This window comes from Chelonoidis abingdonii, chromosome 20, assembly GCF_003597395.2.
Source record: "Chelonoidis abingdonii isolate Lonesome George chromosome 20, CheloAbing_2.0, whole genome shotgun sequence".
NCBI lineage: Eukaryota > Metazoa > Chordata > Testudines > Testudinidae > Chelonoidis > Chelonoidis abingdonii.
The window spans coordinates 11,649,025-11,668,691 of record NC_133788.1 but is presented as its reverse complement, the minus strand read 5'-3'; the positions used below and the strand labels follow the sequence as shown (position 1 = coordinate 11,668,691).

Genomic DNA, 19,667 nt, shown 5'->3' with positions numbered 1-19,667 from the left:
TTGGTGTGTATGAATTTACTGTGTATTTAAGGTAACTGTAAGGACAAATCAATCACAAGCCACTACCTAAGACGAAAGGGTTAGGTGACCCTGCCCAGGAGTTTCGGACTAGTTGGGTGGTGGGGTTTTGCTGTTGTTTTTGGGTGGGTGTGAGGGATGGCAGAACAGACAGAGGCTCAGAGGTGAAAAAGCAAGAAAGCTGAGCAGTAGCTTCTGAGCACGATATATACCCTGGGAAAAGATACTGCTTTTGGGTTGTTGGATAAAAAGGTTTGGGGCTGTAAGCTAAGAAATTGCTCTTTTGGTTTTTGATTCCTTCTGTGTTCAGAGAAGCAGGACTCTGTACTTGCCTTATAAATAAACAAGACTGCATCAAAGAAAATACCAGACTCCATCAACATCTGCTTCCATCTGGAACATCCTCAGGGCCCTGAAGTATGGCTAGCCGCTCGGCTCAAAAGGCATAACAATATAAGAAAACTATTGGGAGCACAGAGCTCACTTTCCTCTGCTAATTATTGCACATGGTTGGTGAAATGGCACTCTGTCTTGCCAATTCATTTTTGACAGAATGCTAGAAACAGTCTTATGAGTTGATTTTGAAGGAGAAGCTTCCATGTTTCCTCATTCTTGTTAAGTGGGGAGCAGTTGTGTTGATTGCAATACACATTTCCTTAGGGAAAGAATATTAGATACACTCGACTGAATTCTGAGAAGTACTTGTTTTCTTAATGCATTTCAAAGGTCTCTATTAGAAAAAGCATGTTCTACCAAATTACATGGCTCTTAACCCCAACTCTTTCCCCTCCTCATCCTAGCCCCCAAAATAAAACAAACAAAAGAAATATATAGCACAGAACCATCTTTGGTGACCGAGTAAAGTTGTTGCTGCTGATTGAAACTAAGGGTGGATAAATGACATGCCCAAGGCCACACTGAGAGTTAGTAGCAAACAAAGAATATGTTCTAGGAGTGTTGATTTTTCAATCCCCAACCACTAGACCATACTTCCCCATACTGTCTGTAGAAGCTTCCTATTGCTGGTATTCCACTCTGAGTTACCTAGGCAGGCAGACTCTGACACTTCAATTTTTTTTCTGCTATTTGTTTCTTTATAATGGACTGGGCTACTTTTTCACAGTGGAAAATAACTCCTTGTTCTGTAAAGGTGTGCAGTAAATCCACTGACCTTTTTCCATTTTAAGCAAATAGTGTTTATGGAACTTGCCCATGGTAGTAAACTAGCAGTTGCTTTATCGTAAATATTTACATCATAGGAGCATTCATCTTCCTGGGATAAAGTTATGATTAATTGCCAGGGTCCTTTAGGTAGTATTGGTAAATGATATAGGTTGATCAAGGGCCTTTATGAGAATACAAATAAGGTTCACTTGTAGGCCACACTGATTTGCTGAGGGACTGCTAGAATGATCTGAAAACTCCCTGTTGTGTTCAGATAGCAGTACACTATAACAGCCATGCCTTATATTTTAGAGTAGCAGAGCAGTCTCCTAAATGAATATGTTTTGACTTTGAAATTTCTCTAATACAATAGGATTTTTTCCCTTTCTTTTGAGTATGGTGTGTTAGTGCTGGAAGGGGAAGAAAGTCCCTGTAGCAGATCACTGACTCACCGCTGCGGCGCCTCCTGCTGGTTGCCTCGGGAATTAGCTCAGTTCCAGGGCCCTGAGCACCCTCTGCTGGCTGGTGTCTCTCCTGCCTCAGGCCCCCATGTCCCTCCTGAACCCTGGTGCCCTTTACCTTGGGGTTTTGCCTCCACCAGTAGCGTTCACACTCTGGGTCTCTCCTCCGAGGGGAAGCCCCAACCCTCTACACCCACCTTGCTTCAGTGGCCATTGCCGGTCATTATCTAGCCCCCTTTCTTTGGGGCAGACTGCAGTCTGTAATGGCCACTCCTCACTGGCAAGGGGGTAAGACCAGCTGCCTTTGCCTGTCCCCAGGCTGCTCCTCTGCAGCCCCAGTACCTGCTTAGGCCTTAAATGAGGCCTCAGCCTGGGGAGTTGCCAGGCTGGAGCTCCCCAGTTCCTCTTGCCCTTCCCCAACACTGCTCTGCTTCCAGCACCCTGAGCTCCCAGGCAGCCAGGCCCTTCCCACTCCAAGGCTGGAGTGAGACTGACCCAGCTTCTCCCTTAGCCCTTATACCAGGGCCAGCTGTGGCCTGATTGGGTGTGGTCACAGCTGTGGCTGCCTCCCCAGTCAGCCTCACCTTTTCCCTAGGAGCAGGGTAACTGCCCTGCTACAGTCCCCTATGATTACTTGCTTTCATTTGATCTTGGACTTTTCTTAAGACCAGAGTAACTGGTTGGGCACATGTTCTAGGACACCTTTGGAGCCTGCTGGTGAATGAAAACGTGAGAGTGAATTATTGGCTCTGGCAATAAATATGAAATGCGATCTCCAAAGCCATGAAATATGTTTTGTGTCCCCATTAAAATTCCATACACCAAATAAGCTGCTTGTAGACATGACCCAGCGTGTTTATTAAACAGTTAGTGTGTTTAAAAAATTCAAGGCCTGTGAGACACTTATAATTAATGGGCATCCAGAATTCCTCAAGGATCTATCCACTTCCCGCCAAGTCCCACTATTAAATATGCATGGTACAAGCGATAGTTAGACATGTAAGAGTTGTATAAATACCTTGTTATATTTCACCTTCACAACATTTTCCATGTTGGCAGGATAAACTATTGGTTTTTTTGGAGAAACTCGAGAAAAATAAAGCTGCTTTTGGTTGTGATTCACTTTTATTTATGAATTTTCCCTTTGTGAGAAGTTAAAGATGCTGCAGGCATCAGTGCATGAATTTGTTCTTTACCTGAACGAGAAGGATATTTGGTTCAAACAGGCACTTTGGCCTTGTGCTAGGTTGAGAATCAATTAGTTTAGCTCTGTCAAAGTGTGAGGTTGAAGGGTTTTTCTCACTTAGATCCCTTTGACGTTGGTGGAAGTTTTTTGATTAACTCAATGGGCTTTCAGTCAGGCCCTTAATTCTGGCCTGCGATCTCTTCCTTCCTTCTTGTAGCCACATATTAGATGTCATGCATGAGCTCTATGTAGCTGGAAGACTAGGAAGGCAAGTGGCCTTGAAGACTATAGAAGAGTAATATCAGAGTCTTAAGTTCTGCAGGTCAAAAACTACTTGTCCGAAATGATCCTTGCATCAGCATTTCCTTGAGCAGTGTTTTCCACAGTAACCTGAGCTGTGAATGCTGTATGGATAGAAGGTCTGATCCTGTATTCCGTGATCGCTATTTTAATTCATCAGTGCTATTGCGTCAGATCTAGTAGGGTATTTTGTTCGCTCTACAGCGTTTTAAATTTGTTCTGAGAGCTGTACTGAAATTGGTGGTGCAAGTGCTCAAATGAGAGAACAAACAGGCAGCCTTGTGAATAGGCAGGCAGCCTTTGTGAATTTCAGATCAGTTCAAAGCATGAACAGAGAATGGGGAATGCACAAAATTAGAGGAGAAACTTTTATTTTCGACCTTCTAAAAATAATACAGTGTGTTTTTCAGAACAGAAGAGCGTGTGTGTGTGTGTGTGTGTTATTTTTTAAAGACCATTTTAGGCCTGATTCTTTTTCTTTTTTCATGTTGATACCAAGTTAACACCACTGAGTTCAGTGGAATTACTCCACTGTTGTAAGAGAGAACAGAATCAAGCCCATTGTGTAGGACACCTTTCTGTGTTGTTACTGGTATGCACAACATGAATCACTTGTAGTGAAGGGAAACCATGCTTGATGTACTACCATTTTGTCTGGCAGTTATGATGCCTTTGGAATTTTGCACAGTTGAATTTCGATGGATTTATAGTATATCTGGAAAACTAAGGGAGAGGGTGAAATATAGTTGCACGTGCTTGGCCTGTGGAAAAAGAATCAGTGCAGGCAAATCAGTTGAGTACAGCTGCTGAGACATTGATTATAAGTGCCTTTGGGTGAGTGGGCTTTCCTGACTCTGAGCAAGCTGCTGCATTGTGGTCTTACTCCAGCTCCCTCTCAAATGATTGACTGTTCTGTTTGCCGCTTACTTCAGTGCGGAGAACTAGTACTTTGTTAGGTTTCAGTAATTCAACACTTAAAAAAAAACTGGTAAGTAACCAGAGAAGCCCCCACCTGAATAAATCTAGGAAATTAACTGGATCCATCATAAATACATCTCTGATTTATTGCAAGTTACACAGTCCTTTTTTTATATGGAATAACAAAGTCTGCTCTTGTCCATTTTACACTGGAACTCACAGAAAGGGTAAGGCTATTGTGTTACAAACAAATCACTTCATTGTCAGTTGAGGATAGCACCTGTACCTTCGATATATGGCTAAATGGCCTGGGACCTGCTTTTGTGGGTGTGTCATATTGCCACAGCTGCACTCATTGGAGATGCTAGAGCTGGATCCCCTTGATTTTAATAGAGGCATGGTTGGAGGCAGAGTGTTCCCTTGGCTCCAGAATAGTTAGGCTTTTGGCCTTCAAAGTGTGCTGCAAGGCCCAGCTTTCTGCCTGGGGAGAAGAGAAATTGAGGCATGGGCAGGGGGTAGCATAGGCAGGGAACACAGCCTCCCCAAACAGCCTGGTGAGGTCCCATCCACGCTCTGCCCCCATCTGCCTCCTGCCTGCTTCTAGTTACCTTTCTGCCCTTCTGCGGCCGAGAGGCTGGGTCAGACAGGCTGGTGCAGAAGCGCACAAGACTCGGGGCTGGGGCTGTGCTGGGGCTGAGGGCGCTCCAGCTGCACCCACCTAGTGTGCTGGGTTTGAGGGTGCTCCCACCGCCCAGCACTGGGGTGCTAGCGTTCGCGGGGGTGTGTTCAGTCTGGGCTCCAACGGGGAGGTGGGGAATGGTGGGAGGGAAGGGGAGGGGCTTCAGGCAGAATGGGAGCAGCCAGGGGCTAGCCTCCCCCAACAGCTTGTTCATTTATCGCCCATGAATTGAGGGCTGATGGAGCTGGCTGATTCGTTAGAAAAGTCCCATATATTTATTGAGTTGTGCGAGGGTAGGAGTTGTATTGGGGATCTGCAGCTGGCTTTTGTTATATTGTATTGTTTTTTAAATAATGTCAGAGGTGCGAAGATTGGCAGATGGGCTCATTCTTGTGTGTTACAAATCACAATAAAGAAATCCAATATTTCTCTTTTCAGGCATCATACAAATCCAGTGGGCACAGAATGGCGATGGAAAATGGACCAACCTGAAATGATCTTGCGAGAGGCTATTGAAAACCACCAGAACCTGATCAAGCAATTTAAAGGTAATTTAAATTTATTTCTTTTAATGAAGCTGTTAAGCAGAAATCAGAACAGACACTAATTAATAAAGTGTGGATCAAAAAATGTCTAAAACACTAGAAAAGAAACATGAGACTAGTAAGGGCCCTGAAATGTACGTAACTGACATTTTTATGGCACATTGTTTGTTGTTGTTTTTTTCCTGGATGATTTATCTTGTTTACATCATTAGAACTCAGGATCGGCCCCTGGGCTGCTAGTTGCTGCCATGAAAGAGCTGAAGGGAGTTCTCTCTCATATATGATAGCAGGAGTAAGATACATGGTTTGTGGACAGAGGCCCCACAATGGGTGAGGACAGATTGAGTGACTACAAATCTTGACCTTGCTGTATAAAAAGTAAGGAGAGTTAAGAATGGAAGCTGCCCATTAACCTGAGCAGAAGGAGTGATACAGTCTCACTGGAATGAGTTCCTCAGGGTACTGGCTGCGTTTTCGCTCATGTTTATGTACCTGCTTTATACACTAGAGGGTCTGATTCCCCCAGAAGTACTCGGCACCCAGAACACCAACTGGAGTCAATAGGAGCTGCAGGAAATCAGCCCACCTAAATAAATATGTAACGTGAAATCTTCTTGGCTTTGTTTCCTGTATGAGCTACTCATTAGCTCGCATCCTTTTTCAGATATAGAAAACGAGTTACCTTGCCGTGATCAACACTTGTGCATAAGAGAAGCCAGCCTATCTGACAGGAAAACTCTAGAACTAACCTCTTTTTATTTATAGTTTAGATTGTGACTGTGTCAGGAGTCAAATGAAGCATCCGTAAAATGTACAAGACAAGTCTATATCTTGGATGTCATTGGGTAACCCATCTGTATATCATGGCTGAGCATGGAGCGTGCCCAATGGATGAGAAACATGACAGGCAGAAACTTTTTTCAACAGTATGGAGTGATTCTGTCTAGTTCATTAGTGTTCTCTCTTATGTAAACCCAACTTGAGTTAAGCAAAGTCGGTCCTGCCTTCCTTATTTGTTAAGTTGGGGTGCTGATTTAAATCCTGTTATGTTTTGGATGAGACAGTTTCTTAGGACCTTCATACACTAGATGTTCATGGCCTGATTCTAATAGAGAGGGCTGGGGATTGTGGGGCCTGGGCTGTGAGGCTGTAGTAGGATAAAAGAGCTAGTATTTGTTGCTAGAATGAAGTGAGGGGGTTGTGGGTGCAGAGTGGTGGTGTTGCTAGAATGGGTTGGTCCTGGCAGTGCTTCTCCTTGCGCCACCCCCACCCTGACACAGCTTCCAGCCACAGAATTCTCCATTGTGTAAATGAGAGAGAGAGAGAGAGAGATCTTATTGATTGATAGACTGCTGAAGGGGACAGGGGCAGGATAATTTATTTGATGGATACTTTTTCTAGGTAGTGACTGGTAAACCCCATTGCCCTTCGCAAGGGCACATGCTGCATAGGCATAATAAATAAATAACCCCAGAAAAGCAGGTACCTTTTGGTATTGCAGTCCTGGATTTATAATGAAGTGTGCCCTGAAAATCTAGGTGCTGTAAGAGGTAGGGAGGGAAGGTCACTTATCTGCATGTTTGATATATATAAACAAGATCCTTAATACAGTACTATAATGCCAGTCCCATATGAACAGTGAAGCTTGATCCATAATGTCTGTTACCCCTTGAGCTGCAGTGCTTAGGCATATATGAAATTAAAGTCACAAAGAGCTGAGGTGGTGGAAGACTGAGCACCTTAGATCTGAAAGTGAGCTCATCCACAGGAAATGGGAAGTCAAATGCGGTCATTATGTTTAGTTATTAAGTGTATGGGAGTTCATGTGCTTCTTAACATGGCCATGTGCTCATTGGGAATAACCCTGGGCTAGCATATCATTTATGCTCGTCAAAATGATTGCTTCTAAAACCTCAGTATCCCACCATTGCGTATGTAGTGCATGCCATGTTGTACAATAACTGTTGTAGGGAAATTTTAGAGAATTTAAAAATGTGCTATTGGGATTATTTCTTATTTCCCTCTGCCTGTAAGCCTGGTGCCTTGGTCACCATTATCCAATAGCGTAGGGCTCATAGAAGAAGAGAAATTAACCCAAATGCCTCCCAGAATAACTTTGAGACATGGAAATGTCATGACTTTAATGTCTGATATCTCTGCGCCTTCCAGAGCTAGAAGAAAGTTCTGTTTATCCCATTGTAAAGCTGCGATTTTCCTTTCCAGAGGGGTACAATTTCCATTTCTAGTCCTGCAGGGTCCCAAGCCAGCAGACACTAAAGCGGTCACGGGCTCAGGACTAAATTGAACTCATTTTAAACGCACTATACTTCCTGGTTCTGATCACAGACCAACTCCTCTATTTAAGGTTGAGGCTGTATCCTCAGAACATCTTTTTTTATTTTGATGTTGCAGTCTAGTGGGTAATTTTCTGTACCATTTTGAGCTGCAGTGTCTAGGCAACATGAGGTGAGTTGAGGACTACGAAGCCATAAGTCTTTTAAAATGCTTAGTATATTATTCAAATGCATCAAGGCACTGCAGGGCAATATGAAGTGACATCTTCAGAACAGAAATTTGAATTGGCTTGCCTCTTATTCCTAGTGAAATGAATTCACGCGCAGACGCAGAAGCTCAGGGAGCTGGTAATGAATGGGATAGGACGCTCTTCATTCCCAGATCACTAGCATGAATCTGGCTCATGTTATTAGCTAAAAGCACTTACATCTGATGACTGACTGTTCCTTGGGATTGCTACAGTTGGTAGCCTTCTTGTTTCTACCTTCTCACTTGGAAGTGGTCCTTGCAACTCAGGGATGAAGCAGTGTTTGTGTGTTAAAAGACAGGTCTTTTGTCTCTTAAGAAATGTCTTAAACCAGATGGTATTGATATCTGATACTGATTTGCAATGGAATATTGTTGCGGTGTTAAATGAAATGTGGGCCTTTGTTTTCATGTGAAATGCACAAACTACATTCAGCTCCAAGGGAGGAGGAACATAACTTTTTCATTTCTTCTTAAAGAACGGCTTATGGTTCTTGGTTTTGTTCCCTCGTTCCTATTCCTTCACATGTGTTTTGAGGACTTATATGTGGGCGAGAGACTATTCTATACTGTGTACTAAAATATTGCTTTTGTTGTTTATATAGGTTCATTGTATAAACAGTGAGCTGAGTCCTCCATTGGTGCAAAGGAGTGTTGGGGCATTGACTTCAATGATGTCATGTTAATTTACGCTAGCTGTGGATCTGGCTCAGTAGCTTCAGTCACCAGTCCTGTTTTCTTGATCTTGACACAATGAAAATCTTAAAATGAGTAGCAGCACAGGTGGATTGGTTCAAGTAGATGATTCAGAAGGGTTGCTTACAAATTGGTGTTCGGTTATTGGAGGGTAAAATGTTGCTCTCCCCACCCCTCCCCCCCAATTAACCGATCTTCTCTTTCCCTGTGATGGTCAGCCAGTTTTCATCTGTACTTTATCTCTTCCCAGTTTCCAGTGAATATTCAAGATGTGCCGTGCATGTAGGTTTTGCATGAATTATTTTGTAAATTCTTTTCCCACAGCACTCTTTCCCCCCCTTCCCTTTTTTCCAGGTGTGCCAGGAGTGAGAGTAGATCGCTTTGAAGAAGGGATGGTGGTGAAACACTGTGCGCTGTCTCTGGTGGGAGAGCCAATTATGTACCCAGAAATCAACACATTCTTAAAACTGCTGCACCGGCACAACATCTCCAGCTTCCTGGTTACAAATGCACAGTTCCCTGTGGAGATTAGGTGAGAATCCTACAAAGTGGTTGGTTGGTTTGTTTGTTTTTTGTTTTTTTAATGGATTTTGTCTTGTTCTAAAGAGCTGGTGATGTATGGTGTGCTTATACTTTAACACAGTGAAAATATACATTGCCACAGTCGGCATTAGAAATAGCCATTAAAATTACTGCTCAGAATCTGCCTGGATCATAGTTTTAGTCTCTCCGGGCTCATTTCCCTCCCTCTTCCTTCTCTTCTCCACACCAATGTACATTTACTTTATTTTTTTTTCCTGTGCCTCTTAAATTCAGTGCAATTACTTTGAAGTGAAATACAGGCAGTATAATCAAACGTCCATTCCAGAAGGTTCTGGAGATACCTAAAGTCTATAAGGATAAAACAAGTGAAATGCAAATTGTATTTTGCTTTTGGTGTTGCAGTTGAATAAAGGAAGGGAGTGTTTCTAATAGACTGAGTACAGATTAAAGCTCATGAGTTCTATTTCCAGTTCACTCACTTGCTTCCTTGTGACCTTGGGCAAGTCACTCATTCTTTTCTCAATATTCCCACCTGCAAAAGATAATTAGTCATTTTTATCTAACCTCGCAGAGGGAGTTGTGAAATTTAATATTTGTAAAGCATTTTCACATACTTCGATTAAAGGTTCTGAGTGTATTATTTGTCTCTTTTGAGAGTGCTTGACCTGTTTAACCAAAAATCCATACAGCACTGAAAAACTCGCTGCTAATGCTCAGACCTTGTCTTCAGCTCGCACAAACTGCGGTGGGGAGAAGTACTCTGAAAGGCATTAGTTAACAACATAGGCCCAAATTCTTCTCTGGTGGAATGCTAGCAGTGTCAGTGGAGGTAAAGCAGTAATGGCTTTGTGTTATGTTTCCCACAGTCTCTAATTCCAGGTAAATAGGACATTCCATTTGTTGCAAAAGAATAACTTACACATCAGCAATCTCTGATATTTTGGCTTCCTCTCTGGCTCCCATTTTTGGTCTGAATTTGTAGGGTGGGGGGAACTGCACATTTTTTGGAGTGAGTAATTAGGTACTCCAAAACCATTCCAAATGATTGGGTGATTGTGTAATCAAGTTACTTTTCAAACCATGTATTATGTGTCTGATAGACAGAAACTGCTCTTTCTAGAAACTAAACATAGAATTTAAAAAGAGGGCCAACACTATTTTTGAGAATATATTTCTTGGAAACTGATGTCTTCTTTTTTTTTTTTTTTCCCCCAAGTGATAAAATTCTCATTTGGCTCTTTCATCAGCATGTCCATTGAGCCCAACTAGCAAAATCCTAACCTGGTATCTGATACAGCAGTTAATAAGACTTGCTTTAAGAACACACCAACCTTGCTAAGATTAGAGTGGTCTTATTCCTGCTGTTGAACTTAGACTCTACAGTTTATTGACATGATATTTTGTCTGTATTGCAAGTCTCTTAGGGCTCTGATGCTGTCTGTGTATGAAAGCATTTGGAGGTTTGGCTGATAATTATATCCACTGTTTTTTAGTTACAATAGGTTGTGTCGCTTGTTTGTTCACTGCTAAATCCGTGTCAGAGCCCCATGGAATATCGCAGCAGCTCTCACAGCTGGTGGGATAGAATGACAAGTGTATTCATGTACTGTACTTTCAGACCCAACTATGCCCCTTGTGGGTGCTGGGCTCAGTCAGTCACTGCAAAGTGGAACAGCATAGTGCAAGAGGGTATGTAAAACCCCTGCTCATGATCGTGTCCCCATCCTTCTGTGATATAACTACTAATTCTGCTGGCTGCCTGCAGCTGCTGGGGATGGGGCACGCTTTGGTTCCTTGGAGAAGAGGAACTTTTCCAGTTACCATTCTGAAAGTGACTAGCTGTCTTCAGTGCTACCATAATAATAATAATAATAATAATATATTATTTTATTAGGAAAATGTAACATGCAAAAGACTGGCTACGCTCTTTGTAATTGAATATTTCAATCCCTTGATACCTGGAACACTTGGCCATTTAGGTGATTGCTGCTTGGACTGTCAGTTCAGAGCATGCTCACTACTAAAAGGGTTCTTAATCTAAAATGTTAGATTTGTTTCCTATTAATGATCTGTTTTTGTCTGAATCTGGAGAGGAGGAATATGCTTGGGTACTTTGCAAGTTCATGTTGGGTAATTGGATTTTCTGACCATTGACAGCTCAGCTTTGGTCTCATTCCAGGCAATTCTTGCCACTTTTAGTTTTCACCTTCATGTTTTTTTAAAGCAGGACTGATTGACAGCTGTATGAAGGATTCTTTTTTTAAAGCACTAGATCAGACTTGAGTTGTAGTCTGCTCATTAGCAGCCTTCACAGGCAGCATTTGTGGAAGCCTCTTCCTTAATTTCCTAAGATATTGAGTTAAGACCATAGAGCTGTGCGATAAAATTTTGAAGCTGTCACTTCATCTAGAAGGCATTGTGGTAGAGTGGCTTTGCCCAGTGTTTGACAGATGTCGCCAGCCATCCAGAAGAGACCAAAGGGTATAAAAAGTAACTTACTTTGTCTATTTCTCTTGCTTTTAAGGAGCTTGCTAAGTCTGATTCTCTCAGCTTGTTACTCTTTGTTCATTAGTCCTTGCATAGCAGAATACAGTGTTACTTATTCTGCTCTTTGCATCCCCAGTTATCTGTGTCTGCATCACACTTGCTAGCCTTGGGGTTCCAGCATGGATGAAATTGGTCACACACTCGTGGAATAGGTTTAAGCTTTTAGAAGTCGTTTGTGTTAACCCACTGGTAAATGTGTGTTTTAGCTGGGGACTGTGACAACTCCCGTCCTCTGTGGATCAGCATAGAGGGGACCTGTAACACACATTCACCAGGAGATTGCACTTGTAAACAGCGTAATGTCTTCAGTTATAAAAGAGCTATAGCATAATATGCTCTCCTGCAAAAATCCAAGCTGCAGCCCTTTCCACTTAGACTGATGCAGGCTGGGATTGCTGTAATGACCTTTTTAGTCAACTTGACAAAGGCATTGATGTCCTTGTGGGAGCTGTATCCCACACTTTTTGCACCAGAGGAACAGTCCTCAAAATGTGGGAACTTGGGAGCCTGGGCTATTAAAATGTGGGGAGGCAATCATAACTAAGGATATGCTTTGGAATCAATGTCTCATATTGTAGTAGGTCTCTGGCCCCAAGCATGCTTACAGTAGTGCAAGTTGGAAAGGATTCAGTGCAAAATTTTGGGCGGGTCCCATGAAATAAGGTCCTCTACAAAGTACCAGGAGCACATTTCTAAAGCCACTTTTAGACTTCTTTTGTTGCAAAATGCCCATTTGTATTTGGCTTACAGTTTTGGAGCCTTAAAGTTCCACCTGCCCAGCTCAGAGAGGTCCCACCCTGCTGGGTGAACTCCATTGAGCAGCACTGCATTTCTGTTGAATAGGGCTGCCTTCCTATAGGACAGGTGGAATGTTAGGGCACTTTACCTGCAGATGCTCTAATAGGAAGTGAAACTTTTAAATGCTTCAGGTGAGACCACAGGCTCCTCTGATCACAGGCCGCTTGGGAAGGTTCTTAATTAGTGTTCTACCTTTATGAAATATGCTGTTCAGTGAGGATTTGATCGTTGAACTATCACTGGGTTTGACCCTTCTGCGAGTGGTTACTATGTGGTGTTCCTTGCTTTGTGGTACATTATGTGGTGAAAGACTATTTTCTGTCGCTATTAGAAACCCCAGCCATTTGCTAAAGATGCACTGCTGAACTTTGAGAGAGTATGCTGTAAATATTACATTACTGCTTTTGCCTTTGGGAGCAGAGCAGAATCCAGCATAGTTATTTGCTCTGCAGTATTTTGTCTTATGGATGCTTCTGTAAAAAAAGCATAAATTCAGTTAGCTGTAATGTCTGAAAATAATGATTCTCCTCTCCTTTTTATTGCCAAGGAACCTTGAGCCGGTAACGCAGCTGTATGTCAGTGTGGATGCTAGCACCAAAGAAAGCCTGAAGAAAATTGACCGTCCCCTCTTCAAGGATTTCTGGCAAAGGTTTCTAGACAGTTTAAAGGCTTTGGCTGAAAAGGTACCAAGTTAAGAATAGCTTTTGTTAACTTTTCCCCCTTTCTGTCCTTTTTCCGTTCAGGAAGGGGGTGTATGGGTTTGTGGGGCTTGAAGGAAACGGGATGCTGAAATGAAGAGCGTTATTTGTGTGTGCTGTACAGTTTGTGGTGTTAGGATAAGCAGTGTAGCAATCCGAACTCAAAGCTAACAAAGGACTTTGGGGTTTTTTATATGGGAATAAATTTCAGGAGAAGAGAGCTAGAATGTGTGTCAGGAAGAGAATCATATATTTATTTTGCTGTACAAAATGGAGGTAGTCCCTGCCGAAACAGCTCGCAGCCAAAACGAGGCGATTGGAGGAAAGGTAGGAAGCCCAGAAGAGGGCATGAAAGCACATGTGATAGCTAACATTTGTTTCCAAAGCTTTCACCAGGATCTCAGTAAGGCCTCTGTCTTGTGAACGCTTACACATTGGCTGCAATGGGGACTACTTACTGATGTGTAAAAATAAGCGTACATGTAAATGTTTGCAGGATTGGGGCCAAATATAGCAGCTGTATGTACTTGGGCAATGTAAGGATGTTGCCTCTTTCTGATACTTCCAGGTTGTAACTTTCTTTCTGTACTGCATAAGGCAGTTGAACACTGGGCCAAATTCACTGCAGGCTTTAGACCTGCTTATACCAGCTGTGAGTTTAGGCCACAATCTTTATAGTTTTCCATCTATCTGAGAGAGCTGTACTGATCTGACTTGGGCACTGTGTGAATTAACAAGATAGGTGTTTTGTGTACATGTTTTCTCTTGTCTTTACTATTGCAGCACTCTGAAAAAAAAATTTTATTCATATTTCTGGCACAACTTTACATGTTGCCTGTGAGACTGAGCAGATGGCAGATGCTATTTAGTGTATATAATAAGCTTTGCTGTGTTCCAAGACTGCAAATATTAGGCCTGTTTCTGCCAGATTTACTTACATGAATAGACCCATTAACTTCAATGGAACTGCCCGAAGGCTTGGTCTTGCAAATGCATGCGATTAATTTTTTCACATGGATACACCCATTTCACTTGCTGGCAGTACTCTCACAGGTAAAGTTACTTATGTTGAGTGTCCATGTACAGGATCATCTTTTTAAACTCAGGGCGGAATTCTGGCTTCAGCAAAGTCAGGGGCAAAATTTCCTTTAACGTTAATGGGATCAGGATTTGGCTTGGGGAGGCCCAAACTCAGTTAACCCCAAATGAAACAAAACCAACCAAACAAGAAAGGGGGGGACATTTTGATGTGTTAGGAAGTCTGACTTTGGCTAGTAGAGTCTCTCTCTTGACCTTGGTTATATAAGGTACATTCACTGCTGAATTCCTGCGTGTTGTCAGAATCTTTCCACCTTCATTTTTTGTGAGGAACATATTGGCAGTTATATCCATAGAGCTAAAAATACTTCTGGTCAAGGTGAAGAGGAAGCGGGGAAAAAGGCCATGCTGATAGCTGCATTTTTTTCCCTTCAAAGACAGATTTGGGTGTTCTTATAACACTGACAACAGAGCACCCTCTTAATAGCAGCCAAGATTGACGACATTCTTGATCAGCAATGGGGTTTGATTCACATAATACCAGGGCAAAAATATGCACATGTCAAAATCCCCTAGGAAGCTTGTATATGTTTAGATGATTTTGTAATTTTACACATGGCTGTGGTTATAGGGAGTGTCTAGAAACACCTGAAGTGGTTTATTAAGAAGGTGAAACTTTCAGTGTTTTTCCTCGGTGTGCATGCTTTGGTGACCAAGTCGAAGATTAAGCACTGTTTCATAGGACTCTGATGAATTAAGTGTGGGGAAAGCTGATGCTGCTTCTGATGATCTCAAGGTATACGGTTCATACTACAATATGGATGTTGGGATAAGGAAGTGATGATGCATTGTGTTGAGGAAAGCAGTGCTATGTATCAGGAAACAGAACACAAGTCCTCAGTTTTGCACGATGTATTCAGCTGTCGTGTCTTACATAATTCCTCCAAAACACAGACAGGATGATATTGTAGTTGATATAAGGTCATTGTTGTTAAGAGTTTATAGTGGGTTTTCATCCCCTGTGCTGCCAGAAAATGAAAGTCTCCTAAAAATGGACTTAAAATGTTTTCCTGTGCTTGCTACAACTTTGTGTGGCAAGAGTTGTTCCTGTATTCTTGCTCTCCCTCATCCTACCTGTGGTTGGTTGCTTGTATCACAGTAGCACACAGAGGGCCCAGACAAGAGCAGGGCTCTACTGTGGTTGGTTGGTACTATAAGTATGAGAGTCAGTCTGTGCCTGGCATCTTGAAGAGCCAGGTAGTCTGGGAGCCCTGGGGTCTTCAGCTCCAGGGAAAGCTGTCTGGAGTCGCAGACCCACGGAGATCTTCCCAGGACTTCCAGGATCCCAGCTCTGCAGCAAGGAGCCTGGAAGCCTTGAGAGACCATAGGGATTCCAGGCTCCCTGCTGCAGAGCCAGGAGCAGTGTCTCAGTCCCAGCTCTTGCAGGCTCCCTACTGTGATGCTGAGAGTCCTGGCTCCACAGCAGAGATCCTAGAAATCCTGGCATGGTGGGGCTGTCCTGGAGCTGCAAATCCTAGGGGCCTGTGGTCTCTAGCTCCAGGGCAGACTGTGTGGCATGGCAGGATTTCATCAGAACCCTAGCAGGCAGTGTTTCACCCCTAGTTCATTAAACCAGTCTTGGTTTCATGAGAAATTTGTGGTTCAGTGACATCGTGTTTTTGGAATAAAGTTTCCTCAGAAAACCTCTGACCATCTCTTATCAGGATATCACTTTCCAGTGCGAGCAACAGTATATCTCCCAGCTGATGCAGAGAAGCTGTTTTCAGGTGTAAGTCTTGCTCTCTCCAAAGTAATCTTTATTTCAGCGCTCTTTATGGTGAATTTTCCATTCTGAGATACACTTTCTGAGAGATCTGTGTGATTTAGTGTTAGGTAGCTGGTGGGTACTCAGAAAGCTTTATTTGTTTTAGATCTAAATGCATATTCTGAACATGTCTTAAGCACTGTTTATCAATGAAAAGTAAGGGACAGATGTCAACTGAGGGATTAAACTAACATCGAATTTAAAATAGGCTTCTTCCAAGCATCATGTCTGAAATACCCAACAGAGTTCACTCACCCCTTCATCCTTGCAAAGCAGATGACTTCAGCTGATCAAAAAGATGAAGGGCTGACTTAATTTACCATTGACAAGTACCTTCCTAGGGAGAAAATGACTGGTACTAAAGGGTTTTTCAGTGTAGTGGTGAACGAAATAATAAGAACCGGTGGCTGGAAGGCAAAGCCAAACAGATTAAAATTAGAAATAAAGCTGATGCTTTTAACAGTGAGGGTTGTGAACTACTGGAACAAACTACTGAGGGAAGTGGTGGATCCTCCATCTCTTGAAATCTTTAGCTCAAATCTGAATACCTTTCTGGAAGAGATGCTTTAGCCAAACACAGGGTTTTGGGCTCAGTACTGTAGTAGGTAGGGTGATATTCCATTGGCCAGTGTTACACAGTCAGACTAGATAATGTAATGGCCCCTTTTGACCTTTAAAATCTATGATTCTATATTCTTGATTTCCATGAATTCTACTGAGTGAGGTTCTTTAAAATGACAACTGTTGAAAATTAAGGACCTGTCTGTGCTGCATGTACAGTACAAATCTGGTGACATGTTTCATAAAAAGACGGTGTGGTGGTTAGTACCAGGGGTGGAGCGACCTTGTGTGGGGACCCCAAGCATAATTTGGCTCACAGTTGGTCCGCTGCTTTGGGGCTGAAAAATGGCAAAATAAAATGTACTCTCTTTAAAATCAAATAAATTATTTTATGGTATGTGACTTACATATTTGTAAAACAGAAGCTATACAATTATCTCGGAAAAAAGTTGAAGTAGGTGCCAGCAGAGTGTTAAGATCTGTGTTTGGAATCCATCGTTATCCTATGGTATCTGTGCGCGCACATATATTTTTCTTTGAAAAATTAGTTCAACTAATTTTAAGCAGGGAACTGTTTGCTCACTCGTAAAGGAAATTCATGGAGCTGATGAATACCAGAGTATAGGAAAAAGTCAATTTTGTTAGCTTGACGCATTCTGCAGAGTTCTTTTCCGCCTCCACATAGTGCCACCTCTTTGTCATCTTTAGGTGCCCCCTAGGTACCTCTTACTTCTCCATCTCCTTGACTTAATCATCATAAATCCTTTCCAGTCTGCTCAGTACACTATACCTCAAAGTACTTGCTGTGCTGCCAGACACCAAGTAGGCATTATTGCACTGTTTTAACTTTCAGAGTGCAGGTGCCAATGTTCTCTTAAACAGATTAGAACGTTGGGGCGGGGGAGCCCAAACCCGAGGTTAATGTAGCATTATGGCCCTGCAAGAATTGATGACAAAGCAGGACATTAACCTGCCCTTAAAAAAGGGTCACACACGCTAAGGACCTCCCTAGTGAGCCTTTCCAGAGTTCATTTTGAATTGTATCTGAATTTTTGTGGGATTTGGATCTTAAGTTTTAGGTCTTTTCCATTCTTCAAGTTAATTGAAATTTCATTGGGAAAAGCGTAATGACTCTTTGCAGATGCAGTGCTGCAGAAGTTCCTCATCTTCCATATGAAAGAAGGTTCTTAACTCTGCTTAACTGGGAACTTCACATATTGAACACCCAGATCCTTAACTACAGTGCCATACTCCCCAATCCTGCCAAGCGATACACACACATAGATCTGTACTCCATGCATGGAGTCACCTTAAGGGATGGTGTTTGCAAATCCATTTGCAGGATCAGGGCCTCAGAATATGAAGCGGCAATTATACATCAGTTTACCACTTCGACTCTATTTATGACACCACTTCTACGTAATTCCTCAAAGATATCTGAGTGTATATGGAGATGCCTACATCTAGATTTCAAAATTATGCAAGCTTGTGTCTGGTTCTGTTTACTTAACTTTTCTTTTCAATGTGATTCTTACTGTAACTTACTCTTTGGTTCTGTGTGTTTACACGTCTGTAAATTCATATACTCTGGGAGTTGAATCTTAGTTGCGTTTGGTGCTAGTGCTCTATTACATTATACAGTATATGCCAATAATTATAGCTTTTATGCTTGCAACAGATTTTGGTTTGTGTGGAGATTATTTTGTGTGGTTGAGGGGAGAAATCTCTGTTCGTCAGTTTGGAGAGACCAGTCTTTGTGTCTGAATCAAGATGTATTTTTTTAAGGAGACTGTAAAATGTAAAATTTGCAACAGATGTTGAAATCAGTAATCAATTTTGTGTCACTTGAAATTTAGAAAAATCTACCTCTCATGCACAGTAAACCATCTCTTCTCCACCAGCTGTTTGTTAGCTTTAATGATTTTGTTGACAAGATTTATTGGTGTAATCATTGTGAATTGGAACATGATGAAAGTTATAAAGGTACAGTGTGTTATGTTACTCCCTGTTTCAGCATGGCCTACTGAGGAGTATAACCGGAATGAATCTGTAACAAAAATATCTAGACTTTGGAAAGAATAAACACTTACTTAGCCTTTTCCATCTCCTCTAATGTCTCTTGTAGAAAGAAAAAGGGAACAAAGAAGTTTGTAAATAATACATTGCAAAATCAAACCTGTTTTAATATTCCACATCACTGGTCTTTACTGGGATACTTGGAGACCTGAAATAAGAAATAATTACATTTTAAAAGACTGGTTAAGGATCAGTTCCGGTTTTGCTTATCTGGTGTCAGAGTTCAATTTTTTCCTCTGCAGGAGTTAATTCCTATCACTTATATAGCACTTTTCAGCTGTAAATCTCAAAGCGCTTTACAGAGGAGGTAAGCATCATCTTCCCTATTTTATAGATAAGCAAACTGAGGTGAAGTGACTTGCCCAAGGTCACCCAGCAATCCAGTGCCAGAGCTGGGAATAGAATCCAGCTCTGTTTAGTCCCAATCCACTAGACCATGCTTCTCTTGAGAGTTGATATCGCAAATACCCCAAAGAGAGCATTCTCCATCCTTCCAGAAGAGTCACTGTGTCCCACTGGGTTGACTTGGGAAGCCAGAGTTCTGTTCTGACCCTGACATGTTGGGTGACCTTGGGCTAGTCCCTTAACTTCTTTATTTATCTGTAAAACGGGGCTGCTGATACTGACTTTTGAAAAGCACTTGGAAATCTTTAGCTGAAAAGGTTTTGTGTATATATGGATTCGTTGGAACTCTTGCAGGGGAAAGATGGGGACTAATCATTGGTTGTGGCAGCTAAGTAAAGGAGAATTAAATCTCATTTTATTTAGAATGGTGCTGGACCAAATGGTGTGTAGACTTGTACTGGGTCTATACAAGTTTTCAAGGTGTTGCATAATGTTCCCATCTGTTAAATGATGTATCCTCTTTTAACTGTTAGACATTTCTGTTGTCTTTAAACAAATACCAAGAAGCTCTAACTTGGTCATTTATAAGAAAGTATTTATTTTGTCCATTTAATTTTTTTCATTTGACATTTCATGAGGAAGAAGAGGAGTTGACAAAGCATTTCCAAGGGTGATTTACATTTTCATTTCAATGACAGCAAATGTAAAACTAATGCAAAAGCACCACA

General features: G+C 42.0%; 1 protein-coding gene across 4 annotated transcripts in view; it reads left to right on the top strand.

Moving 5' to 3' along the window:
- The window catches only part of LOC116821319 (S-adenosyl-L-methionine-dependent tRNA 4-demethylwyosine synthase TYW1-like), a 119,378-nt gene that overhangs the window by 46,037 nt on the left and 53,674 nt on the right, over positions 1–19,667 (top strand). For all 4 annotated transcript variants that reach the window (XM_075073939.1, XM_032774399.2, XM_032774400.2 and 1 more), the window contains 3 exons: positions 5,165–5,274; positions 8,863–9,040; positions 12,944–13,079. In XM_075073939.1, the coding sequence (XP_074930040.1) occupies positions 5,165–5,274; positions 8,863–9,040; positions 12,944–13,079 (424 nt within the window). The remainder of the gene's footprint in view (positions 1–5,164; positions 5,275–8,862; positions 9,041–12,943; positions 13,080–19,667) is intronic.